Source organism: Sander vitreus, chromosome 16 (assembly GCF_031162955.1).
Source record: "Sander vitreus isolate 19-12246 chromosome 16, sanVit1, whole genome shotgun sequence".
NCBI classification, from domain to species: Eukaryota; Metazoa; Chordata; class Actinopteri; order Perciformes; family Percidae; genus Sander; species Sander vitreus.
The window spans coordinates 25,317,226-25,330,466 of record NC_135870.1 but is presented as its reverse complement, the minus strand read 5'-3'; the positions used below and the strand labels follow the sequence as shown (position 1 = coordinate 25,330,466).

The window sequence follows — 13,241 nt, the reverse complement described above, 5'->3', positions numbered from 1 at the left end:
TACACCTACACGCACACACACACACACACACACACACACAGAGCAGCTTTATGACGACAAGTTAAAGAGACAGGTTTATTAATAGAGAGAAACGCATGGGGAAGATAAATATCAAATATCCGTCGTCCAGATGTCAGGTCTTCAACTTCTGATTTATTTGAGTCCCGGTGGCGTTGGCTCCTGAAACCTGGATTACTTGTGAGCTTTAGAGACTAGTGGATGGAGGAAGAGTAGAGGTCGGTGACGATGATGCCACGGACAGCTTTAGCCTACAACTACAGTATGTAGATTAAAGCGTGTATAAGATAGCATTTTGGCAAATGAATTAAAACAAAAAAAAATTTACCAACATTAGGGCCGCAACTAACGATTATTTTCATATTCGATTAATCTGTCGATTATTTTCTCGATTAATCGATTAGTTTGGTCAAGATGACGTTCTCAAATGTCTTGTTTTGTCCACAACTCCAAGATATTCAATTTACTGTCACAGAGGAGAGAAAAAACTAGAAATATTCTCATTTAAAGGTATAGTGCGTAGTTTCTGTAGCCTAGGAAAACCCTGGCGAACTTCTGGCAAATGTGAGATTTGCTCTGCAAGTCGGTCTGGCCAAGAGCCCATTCAAGCCCATTTCTAATTTTTCCAAATCGAGGCACCAATCACAACTGTTGAGGCGGGTTTTACACGATGACGATAGCGCAGCGAAGGCGAGCAGCTTTTTGTTTACATTCAACATGACGGCCACCGAAGCGCAGCAACCCGTTGATGCCGCTGTCGCTGCTACGTCACCCGGATCGTTGGTCTGATTGGTTGAAGGACTATCCAATTGCGCCCAGAGGCATTTGAGCGGTGTCCGTTGGCGACGCCCCTTTGGAAATGAGCTGTGAGTGAACCTTGCCCAGACCCACTCTCAGTTACAACTGAGAAGGGTCTGGTTTCAACCAGGCTATAGTTTCTGTCTCCCCCCATGAGGAACTCTAATGACAACAACACTGTCGGTGCGTCCACATGATACAAGCCTTCGGTGATTGCGCTCTTCAGAAGAGGTCATTATCTTCACTTGAGTTTCTGCGCACGAAAGTCGCCGGACGCCACAATCTTCTGAAACACAGCCATACTGAGGAATACAGAGAGGGTTGTGTGGAGCTGATAGTCTCAATTAGCTTTGTAGCATTTGGCAACGGCTTGAATGTAACGGACGTTCGTTATTATAAAAAAGTTACGCACTAAAGCGTTCAGAAGCTGGAATCTGAATTTGCAGAATCTTTGCAGCTCTTACCAACATTTGTCCCCCCTCCCACACCCCCCCTCCAATCTACTCCAAACCCACCCCACTGATTCGGAGGGTGTTTCCCTATGCAGTGCATGCTGAGATAGGCTAAACAGCAATACACGGGTATGTAGGATGGATGGATCCGATAGATGAAAGGATGTATATTAAAATTTCTCTTCAGCAGAAATACAGTCCTGACCTTGGAGTTACATTTTGATCTCGAAAGCGTCTTAACTGAGGTCTAGATAGTTTGAGATTTCTCAGCAGGTAACTGGTTCAAACTTCCATGTCTCCTGCAGTCTCACTCTGCCACAGGGTTTAAGTAGTCTTTGCCGAATGTCCCAGGTTCATTTCACATCCCTGACTGTCACTCCTGCCTGTCCAGACACATCTTACTGTAGAATTGGAGATCTACACCCCGGCTCACTGCCGGCGGGATGTCCTCGGCTGAGCAGCGTCCTCGCAGCACTCGGCCAACTTCTTGGCCGCCCTCCTGGCGAAGTGCATCTTCCCGCGGGCCTTGGTGACGGTGGCGTACTCATGGGACTTGAGCTTGGTGTAATAGTCGGAGAACTTGTTGTAGAGGATGGAGATAGGCATGCCGTTGAGGATGACGCCGAAGGAGATGCAGGCGAAGGCGAAGATACGGCCCAGGCTGGTCTCAGGGAGCATGTCGCCGTAGCCCACGGTGGAAATACTCACCTGAAGGAGGAAAGACACACCGAGGAAGACAGAGTAAACCACAAAATTCGAAATAAAAAGACTTGATGAGATGTTGACGACGTGATCATTTCTCTCTATCAAATATAAATCCTATTCTGATTCAGTCAAAGGACATGCAAAGTATTTGTTACCACAGTTAGCGCTGACAGCAGTCGTTCATCTCAAATACGTACGGATTCTGGGATCTGTGTATTATTAAAGGTCCCATGGCATGAAAATTTCACTTTTAGGTTTTTTAACATTAATATGAGTTCCCCTAGCCTGCCTATGGTCCCCCAGTGGCTTGAAATGGTGATAGGTGTAAACCGAGCCCTGGGTATCCTGCTCTGCCTTTGAGAAAATGAAAGCTCAGATGGGCCGATCTGGAATCTCCTCCTTATGACGTCATAAGGGGAAAGGTTACCTCCCTTTACTCTGCTTTGCCCGCCCACAGAATTTGGCCCGCCCATGAGAAAGAGAGAGACATCATGGCTTTCAAACGAGCAAAGTGGCAGTTAGTCAAGGCCACACCCCCCACCCTCCACCTTGCCCCCCCCCTCCTCCTCAATAGCTACAGACACAGAAATGGCACATACTAAGTAAGGCCACGTCCACACGTACCAAAACGATCTTTTTTTTACCCGTCTTCCCAGGTGTAAATGACTCAACGCGCTACTTCATATTCCAGGCCTATAGGCGGCGCTGTTTCTGCTACAGAAATTCACCAAAACACGGAAGAGTCAACTTCCCATCATAACATGACTAGCTAGACTAACGTTCTCTTAATACATCCATGGACTAAAATAACTTTCACCACTCCTCATTTTATAAAGGCCTTCGCAAGGAAACACATCTTTGTTTACATTGTATAATGTGCTGTGGATTGCTTTTTATTTTGCAATTCTGTCTGCCATCGGACATGATTGCAGCGCGCTAGCTGGCAGAGCTAACGTTAGCGCGCTAACGTTAGCTCTGCTAACTAGCTAACATCGGCAGTCAAACAAACATCAATGAGCCAATGTCTTTTTGATAATCTACACGTTTGTCTTGCAGTAGCTTTTCTACAATAAGCCGTGGTAAAAGTTACTATAATCCGTTCAAGGAGTTGATAAGCAGATAGATTAGCTAGCTAGCTTCCACTTTATAAACAGCTAGTTAACCATAGCAGCTAACGTTACGTCGCTGCTGTAGCGGTCAGCTACTTTAGCGATGTTTAACGTTAGCTACATAACGTTAGCAATATATCTTGTGTAGAATCCAGGACCAGCAGAGCAGAGGGAAGTGTCAGGGAGCAGAGACAAGCTATTTAGCTAGATGAAGTGAGCTGGTTTGACCATTGAGATGGGATATGCTCGCTTAGCTTCACCGCAGTCGTGTGTGGCTGTGCGCTAGTGCGGGACTGCGGTAAGAGGTCGAGGGGTGTGGCGATGACATCATCGATACGATAAATATCCGGTTTCACCATCCAGACGAAGCCAAAAGAGAGCCGTTTTCGAATTTTTTCACCCTGGGACCCAGTTTCAAAAAAGTGCATTTTCAGGCAGTGCGTTTAGTGGATTGGTGTGGACGAGGGGCCCAAACGATGCTAAAAATGTGCGTTTGCACCAAAAAGCGTCTGTGTGTGGATGGCCCCTAAAGCTCATTGTGGGACTGGCTCTAGTGGCTGTAATTCTGCACCAAAGCTGAATTTCGGGAAAGAGACTTCAGATACAGTATTAGGGGACCACTAAGGTCTATATAAAAGACTTCAGATACAGTATTAGGGGACCACTAAGGTCTATATAAAAGAGACTTCAGATACAGTATTAGGGGACCACTGAGGTCTATATAAAAGCATCCAAAGAGCACCATGTCATAGGACCTTTAATACCGTACTTGCTGTTACCACCAGTGACTCATCACTTGACCCACCCTGTGGCGGTGTCTGTATCTGCAAAGACCCTGCTCTCTGCCTGTACTTTATTATTTTCCTGTGTGGAGGACGTTTATGGGCGTCAGCAAAGAACCTTTGGGCCCCACATGGGTGTGTGGCCAATAACAGCACCCAAGACAAGTCCCTACGGACTGAGCTGCTGCTACCCCCAGACTCCTTCAGTTAAAATCTCAGGTTCTTATTTCGATTATGCTTGAAGCCGGCAAGGACACCTCACCTCAAGCTACAGACCTATCAGCCTGATTAATTGTGATCTTAGGATGCTAGCCAACATTAGAATCAGTCATATCCCATGTAATTTACCTGGACCAAATAGGTTTCAAAAAGGGCCGATATTGCAACGCTTATTCAGTCCATTCTGAAACAGTCTGGACCTGCAACTGGTCATCCCTCTTCCAAGGGTCTGGCCCAAGGCAGATACAATGGTCCTGTAACATCATGGAACCATACAGCCTGACATCTGCCCGGTACTGTGCCTGTCCCCCGTTAGCTGCAGCGGTAAATCTCAATATTAACAGAAAGTAACCTCCTTGGGTGTCGCCATGCTCAGTTATGTTTACGTTGAGAAAAATCTCAAGGCAGATATTGGTGTTAGTCAGGGATGATTTAACACTGATCTGCCTCCTAGTGGATTGATTTTTTTTTTAATTCCCCAGGAACACACAGCAAGTAGACAAGTCACTGCTCACGTCGCAGCTACTTGTCTGTGTGTTTTCTAAACTGAGTATACTGACTGGCTGTATTTTGGAAAACCCCACTTGCTGAAGGTGATGTACACAGAAAGTGATGGGTGCAGAGAACAGGTATAGAAAACAGACAGAAAGCAGGTTTATTAACAGTTTGACTCACAGCAGCCCACCACCATGCGTGTGGGATGGAGGTGAAGTTGGTGTTGTAAATGTCATGCTCCACAGTGTACACCATGGCTGAAAACACGAAGATGCCCATGCCGATGAAGAGCAGTAAACAGCCCACCTGCACACACAAACACATTCTATTATGTAGAACTGTGAGGCGTCTGAGATTCATTAGTATCTATCCACACACAGGTTTTTCAGGCATTTAAACACTTTCTTCATCGCTCCTCCTACACATTTCATCCAATTCTTACTAGATTTGGTGCCTACTTGAACCAGAGACGGTTCAAGTAGCCCTAAATCAGAGTAGTTTCCTATATCTGTGTCACATGGGTTTCTCCACGGCTATGCCTCATTAGTAGAGTAGCGGCAGGTCCTGAGTGAATTGATTCCAATGGGAGAAGTGAACGTGAACACAGATTATGAACTGAATTCTTTTGACCCATAGTCACCAAATTAAATATTGGACCCACAAACCTCCCAACATTCTGACACTAAAATGGCATTCTTTTTAGACAGCCAAATCAGGAGAAAATTGACTCTGTCTGAGACCTGTTTCTGTCTCAGGACCGAACTCTCGCAAGATCTGGCAACACAAATACGCTAACATCAACTAACGTTAGCAAACGCCCTAACAAAACTATTTTTCGTAATGCTAAATATCTTTCAGCTGTGTAAATACTAATGTTAGTGAAAAAAAGTATTAGTAAATTATGCAAATATAACTTTTCTTCCATCCACATGACGTTCGCTACACTTTCAGACGAGGCCAGGAAGACAGGAAGTGTGTACCGTTTCTTTCATTGGCACAGCGTGTAGTCTATATGCACGACGTTCCACTTCAGGTATTGCTCCGGTGCCGCTGGAGATTCCACCGGATGTCCCTCTTTGATGTCACGCTTTCTTTGGTTTTCTAATTTTAAACTCTGGTGGATTTCTGAGGACTATGATTAACTGCTCCTCAGATCTCTGCAGGGTAAATCCAGACAGCTAGCTAGACTATCTGTCCAATCGGAGTTTTCTGTTGCACGACTAAAACAATCTTTGAACATACACGTTCCACCAAAATAACTCATACTGCAGGAACGGTATCACCGAAAATGTTAGTGGTTCTGAAACCGTGACTTTTTTATACCACGGTATACCTTCAAACCGGTAACCGGCCCATGCCTAGTGTGGACTAGCCAGACCTTCCTCCGCAGCGCTGTGGAGGAAGGTCTGGCAATGCGAGACTACACAGCGTGTAATGTGCTATCTTTAGTTATAGAAAATCTTTGCTTGAACTCAACTATGAAAAAATGTAATTCCTCTGTCTTTTGATTCTTATTACTGGCTTCTTTGACATCAGCTGTAGGTACAGTCTGACCTAGAGCTGTAATCGGGCCTTAAAAGTTCGGCCCGACAAGGCCCGAGCCCGACAAGTACATTTTGATTGACAGCTTTTTAAAAGCCCGAACCCGTTTACAGCCCGACATTATTCAAATGTGTGCAAGGCTCTTTTGCCTTTAGTCAAGAATGAGTCATTTATACATTTTTTAGCATAATTTATTCATGACTAACGTAGGCTATAGGCCACTTGGAAGTTGGAACAAAGAAATAAAATAAGTCCTCCAGAGGCCAGCCTCCGTTTCACCTCCTCAGCATCCATTTGTGGCGCTAATCGAAACGCATCACCTGACCGCTCATTTACCGCGCAACCCGGAGCGCCAGCCCGAGCCCGGCCCGAGCCCGTGTAAAATGATAGAAATTAAGACCGAACCCGACCGAAACCGTCGGGTCCCGTCGGGTTCGGGCAAAGATCTTCAGCTCTAGTCAGACCTGCTGGTAACACTGTCTCAGTGTGAAGCCGAACGCTCTGAGGCCGGTCGAGTGACGAGCCAGCTTCAAGATCCTGAAGATTCGCATCAGACGCATGATCCTCAGGACCTGACCCACCTACAGAAAAGATAAAAACACAGAAGAAAAAAACCAATGGATATGGGTGAGACAAAATCAATCCAATCATCTCATGCTAACCTCCCCCATCAGCCCCCTCTCTTACCTTCCCGACACGCGCCACGGTCTCAATGTCCCCCGAGTGCAGGTGCATGTCCTGGTCCTCGAAGCACTCCAGCACCATCTGCAGGTAGTGCGGCAGGATGGCCACCAGGTCGACCGTGTTCAGCATGCTGCGTCCAAAACACTTGAGGTCGGGGGTGGACGCCAGGCGCAGCAGGTACTCCAGGGTGAAGAAGGTGATGCAGAACGTCTCAACGTACTCGCCATAGAATCTGCCGCTGAGCTGGCCCGACGCCGTCTGGAAGAAAAAAATAATAGGAATTATAAAAAAAAAAAAAAAAAAAAAAGTGGACTGTTTGCTGGATGAACTAGCTGGATATGATGTTTATTTTCTTTAACATTTATGGTATGATTAGTGAGATGTCCTTAACTGTTTTTGGAATATCCAGATTTTAACTGGGACTGTTTATGTTGTCTTCTTCTCTCCTTTTTTATTTTTTTTTAATCTTTTATGTTTTTACACATTTGCTTTGGATTTTTTTTATATATCAAATGCAAATGAATCTACGAATATAACAGACAGTCTAAAAATAAAAATAAATCCCGTGTAAGTTTGCTTGCATTTAATGCTGTAATGCTCCGATCGCATTTGCTCTCTTACCCTGTGATGTGGGAATTCTAATACACAGGGTGAGATCTAAAATAAGGCTTCAGTCAACAAAGTCTTTTAAGAATTTATTCTTTGCGCAAAGAAGGTTCAATGCATCAGGAGAGTCTGAGAGAAAAATACAAATAGTTTTGGAAGAGCAGCATCCTTATGTAGTTTCTACAAGGCTGTATGAGGGTGAGGGGGAGGGGTGAAAGCTGGTCAGAACCAGTTCTGAAATGAGATTCAAGCAATCAAAGTTAGTCAGATATGCAATTTTCTATCACACCTGCACACCTACACTCACACACCAACCCACCCACCCACACACACACCTTGTATTGCATCTCCTCCACGGTGTTGAGCGTCATGGCGACCAGCGAGACCAGCACGAAAATGGAGGAGGCGACGCCCATCAGCTTAGCGCTGACCGAGGAGAACGGCTTCTCCATCAGGTTCCAGATCATCTTTCGGGACGTCCCGAAGGCCAAGCCATCAAATAGCACCTCGTTCTCCTCCATCTCCAGCTGGATGACACGGGGCAGAAATACGTCCCAGTCACAGAACAGAAACAGGAGAAACATTATTGTTGATGGCAACAAAAAATACATTTTAAAAAGTGGACAACTATGGAAATGAAAGGATTGATTTTTTTTTCTAAAATACGTAAACTTTTATTTAGGATAAAACAGAACTAAACAGAATACTTTTTAAGTGTAAAATGATACAATAGTCTATGTACAAAAAAAAGTATGTATTTAAGCAATGAATAAGAGTTAAAGGTTTATAAAAAATTTCTCATTTTAAATGAAGACAGAGCAAAACAAACTAAAACCAATTGAATTCATTGCTCGTAGGAAATTGTTGGGTCTTTGTAAATTATAGAGCGTGGTCTAGACCTACTCTATCTGTAAAGTGTCCTGAGATAACTCCTGTTGTGATTTAACACTATAAATAAAATGCAATTGAATAGAAGTAAAAACTAACGGGGGAAAAAATTGGTACAACAAACTGCATCAGAGTGGGACCTCTGTGACGGAAACATCTGTCTGATAGCCTCAAAATCTAGACGCAGCCAGGGTCGTCTAACAACTCTCCGTTGGCTTGCGAGCTGGAAAAACCAAACTCTAGTCAGGCCAATCACATGGTGTATAGAGTCGGTGGGCGGGCTTAACATAATGACGGCAGAGTTGCGACGGTTCCGCGTGAATTCCCTGCTACTTGAAAACAAAGAAGATGGCTGCTGCTGCTGGCGAACAGCGGTCTTTTGAATCGGCTTTTGGCCGCGACTCTGAAAGACTTTTCTTTGAGAAAAGAACAAAGAACGGCACTGAAGTCATTCTTAAAAAAGGAAGATGTGTTCGGAGTTTTGCCGACCGGATACGGAAAAAGTTTAATCTATCAACTAGCTTTGCTCTGGTTGGTTGTAGCGCGATCCTATTGCGTGCAGAGGGAATTTGAAAGACAACCGTTTATCCCGCCCCTCGGATTGAGCCCTGCCAATGGTGAGTTCCCAGACCCAACATCTGGATGTGGGTCTGGCTTGTCAGGCTGTCTGTCTAAATCTGTGCCAAGGAAAAGCTTATTCTCTGCTCTCCATCTGTTAAAATGGCGACGCGGAGCAGTGATTTATAATGTAGGTCAGCCAGCAGATTACTAACTTAATCTCACAGGTACAAAAACAAACTGCTGAACCACTGAAGCTAGAAGGGGATGACTTCTTGACATCCTATTTGCAACATGTATAAACATAGAGCGGAGGGGGAGAGTAGGCTAATAATTAGTGTGTACAAAATACTAATTCATTACATAGTTCAAGTTGCAATTCTTTGGATTATCTACGGTAAATGGGACACTGATTTTATGTTTTTATTTTAAAAATGTAATTTTTCAATGGCCGCACTACACAACATAATTTCCATTCACATTCATTGTTTTGGGGTGGAAGCAGGACTCCCAACACCTGAATAAATAAAACCAAAACTATATGTATTGATAGGTAACACTAGAGGTAAGTGACAAAAATAATTTTTTTTTATTTTTGAAATAAACGTGATTAATGGAGGAGGAGCTTACTTGGACTATTATGGTGTTATACTTTAAGCCAGTGGTTCTCAACCTTTTCAAATCGCGACACCCCCAAAATAGTAAGGTTGGTGTTCGTGACCCCCCCCCCCCCTCCTCGACAATGAGAAAGAGGGCTGCAAACAGCTGTTTCTATGCGCCTCCCCCCTGCTGACGTTGAGTGATTTTTGTGAATGCTCCGATTAATACATGTAAACAATTAATTCTTTGCTTTAATGACAGTTTAGTTTAGGTTTGAGTTTTAGCAGCTAGCACCTAGCCTTGTCCAATGTGCTCCAGGCTCTGTGGATTTTTGATGCGTTTGTGACTTGTTCTCTCCCCCTGACCCGCCTTCAGTCAGTCCCCTTTCTGTGTTCCAGGACCTCCTGATTTACAAATGAAGCTCTGAGTATAACACATGAAATGTACCAAACTCACACAGTAATGTAAAAACCATTCCCCACTCTCATTTTCTTCTCCCCAACCTTCTGGCGACCCCCAGAAATTATCTTGCGACCCCCTTGAGAAGAACCACTGCTAGCTAACTTATTAGCTGCTGTTTAATCCTGCTCAGCAACACTCTCACGTTTAACTAAATGTGTTGTGATAATGTGAGGAAAAATACATTTGAACAGGAGCAGGATTGTTAGATGTGTATAATATGTTAGCTAATGTAGCTAGCTAATAAGCATATCAAACAAGCATATGTCTTTGTTAGCCTGTGTTCGACATGGATGTATTAAAAGAACAGTGTTGGCCAATACTGCATGATAACCTACATCTTTTAGAAACCAACACTAGAGCCCACAGCCATGCTAGCTGCTCTGTGAGGCTGTACTAAGGCACAGCGGTGCTTTGAACTAAATGCTAAAATTAGCATGCTACCTTGCTCACAATGACATGCTAACATGCTGATGCTAAGCAGGTACTGTATGTTTACCACGTTCACCATCTTAGTTAAGTGTTTCAGCATGCAACATTTCAAAGTTTTAGCCATTACGTTTGCTTTTTAGCACTTAACACAAAGTACAGCTGAGGATGATGGGAATGTCATTAGCTTTGCAGGTATTTATAATAGGCCATGGTATTTGGTCATAAACCAAAGTGGTCGAAAAACTTACATTTGGACCTGATGAAAACTGTAGATACATATAATAAACATAATAGAATAAATAATGGCAAGATAAAAAAAAAAAAAGTCAATCAGCAAAATGATTTATTCCTATTCATGATAGGGGACCATTTATGTACCACATTTCGTGACATGACCGTCCCACTGACATTACTATCTATACCAGTCTGCAGGATTTCTTTTCAACCAAGGACTCCACCCACTGATTAGCACTCCTTTAAGTTGAGTGGAGGAACACGTCTGGCCATCAGTGGGAATGAAAACCTGCAGACTGTTGGCCCTCCATTGCACATGGTTGGTCACCCTTGCTCTATTGTAGTTTCATATCTATGGTTTAGTATCATGATCACTGATAAAAAAACAGTGAGTAGACTGTTGACTGTAACTAATGCTGAGTTTAGGATGTCACTATCTGATAATGTCACAAACTTTATTGCTTCACAAAAAGGCTCTCCACCTGGGAGACAGCCATTCACCAGAACACCACTTGAGTTGTCAACAAATGATTCAGAGATCTGGAACCAGGCTATCTTCTGCAAGTCTCCAGAGGTACAGGTACAGCCTCCTCTACGTCCCTTACAAAACAATGTGAACACACACTGCCAACCCACCTCTGCTATGAGCTGCTTCTGTATTTTCAGTTGCTCGTTCAGCTCCTCCTGCCTCTCTTCAAAGGAGATGCGGCAGCAGCGTTGGCTGTTTTTGATTCTGACGCCCCAGTAGTTTATCTCCTCCAGGAAGCTGTGGGGACACAGCTCGTCTTTAATGCACAACACTCCAGTTCTGATGGAGAGGACAGAGATAGGAGGAAGGGGTCCAGAATTATTTCAAGAAGTCCTAAAGAAGAGGGAATCTCATTTCTTCTTTCATTTTGCAATGTATGTTTATGTAACCTGTAGAAGTTGAAGATGTTATGGAAGACTTTAGGGTCCCGGTCGAAGAAGAACTCGTTGCTCTGGACGATGTAGTCGTCACAGAGATCCATCTTCCTCATGTGGTCTGTGTTCATGGCCAACTGGCCGATCCTTGTCTTCGGATACCTGGCAGCTAACCTATAGGGCAAGTGGTACACCTGGGGAAGAGGAAAACAGAAGACAAGAAAGTGAAATATAGTATAAGGTAAACCAAAAAATGTAACCATTTTGAGAATGAACACACTAGAACGCTTTTAAAATGTTTATCCATGCGTAAAGCATTTGAGACCAAGACAAATTTCTCTATGGGGACAATGTCATGCAACAGAAAACTCAGATTGGACAGATAGTCTTGCTAGCTGTCTGGATTTACCCTGCAGAGATCTGAGGAGCAGTTAACCACAGTCCTCAGAAATCCACATCCAGGAGTTTAGAACGGCAACACAAAGAAAGCGGAAGGTGACAGACATCCGGCCCGAAAAGAGTATAATCCGGCGGAATTTCTGTCGGCACCGGAGCAATCTCGGAAGTGGAACGTCGTGGATATAGACGACAATAAAAGGGGGCATCAGGCTGGTTTTCAACATATCTAATTAAGCAGTATGTTCATGGTAGAAGATGAGTAAAGTTACCGTTCCTCCAACGTTGATGTTGAGAGTAAAGTGTTTGGTTGGAGAGAGCAGCAGGTGGGAAGAAGACACCGGGAGTCGATCTTCCTCCTCCTCAATTTCATACTCAGCATAAATATCATAGATGTCTCTGCTCAGATCCTTCAATAATAACACAAAAAACGTTATGTTGATGATGAATTGAGCATTTTTGACCCATTATGCTAATTCAGGTTCATACTTTTTGTATGTATTTTGTGTTTCTACTAGAACATGTTTACATGCTTTAATATTCCAAAAACTTTTTTTTTTTCTTCTAATACTGCCCCTGGCTGCTGCCCCTGTATCACCCTCTGTCTGAGATGCTCTGTTGGAGCCTCATTTAGTCAATTTTAACTTGACAGAGGGACGTGATTTTCCCTCTCAGATCAGAAAACTAAATCCTGTCTAGTGAAGAGCAGAGGAATTTAGAGAAAGACTAGAACAAATGAAAAGAAACATAAAACTATGAGTTGATAAAGTGTCTGACCTGCATCGAGTTCCATGGCTTGACAAAGTTGTTCGTAAAGTCCAGATAGTCGGCCGGTTCTTGGACGGTTTCGGTCCAGCTGCCGATCTTGTAGCTGGGGAACAAACTCCTGCTACGGGCTCTGAGGTGGGTCAGCATGGTCCTCGTGCATGCGTATTTGAACCGAAAATCAGTCAACCTGCAAATAGAGACATGCTGGCAGCTCTACCACCACCTAAATCTCAACAACACACTGGAACAGCTGGAATCTTGCACATGTGCCTTGACCTTCATCTCTCACTCACTCTCTCACACACACACACACACACACACACGAGGTAGAAAGTGACTCTCGTCCTCTAACGCAGCTGACTGAGATGATCTGGGTGCTTAAAGTTTTAAATACCATTATCCTCTTTTCATTTCATTCATCTCTTGATCTCTCTCTCCCCTCCCACTTTACTCCGACATATCATAACTTTACCAATCTGGTTACTTGGTTCCGGACTGAACAACATAGTTGCAAGCAATGTCTAAAATATCAAAATTATGTTTGATAATGTTTTTTTCCTGCATCACATCCTAGACAGGTGATGAAATAAAGG

General features: G+C 43.8%; 1 protein-coding gene across 1 annotated transcript; it reads right to left on the bottom strand.

Annotated features, from left to right (window-relative positions):
* Nucleotides 1-1,639: 1,639 nt before the first annotated feature.
* kcnv2a (potassium channel, subfamily V, member 2a) lies at nt 1,640-12,795 on the bottom strand. The gene is made up of 9 exons (XM_078272070.1): nt 12,658-12,795; nt 12,153-12,290; nt 11,500-11,678; nt 11,218-11,389; nt 7,746-7,937; nt 6,808-7,062; nt 6,585-6,701; nt 4,759-4,884; nt 1,640-1,976 (listed from the first exon to the last, which is right to left on the bottom strand). Exons 1-9 carry the CDS (start codon nt 12,793-12,795, stop codon nt 1,698-1,700), a joined length of 1,596 nt encoding a protein of 531 aa, XP_078128196.1. The 3' UTR covers nt 1,640-1,697.
* Nucleotides 12,796-13,241: the final 446 nt, after the last annotated feature.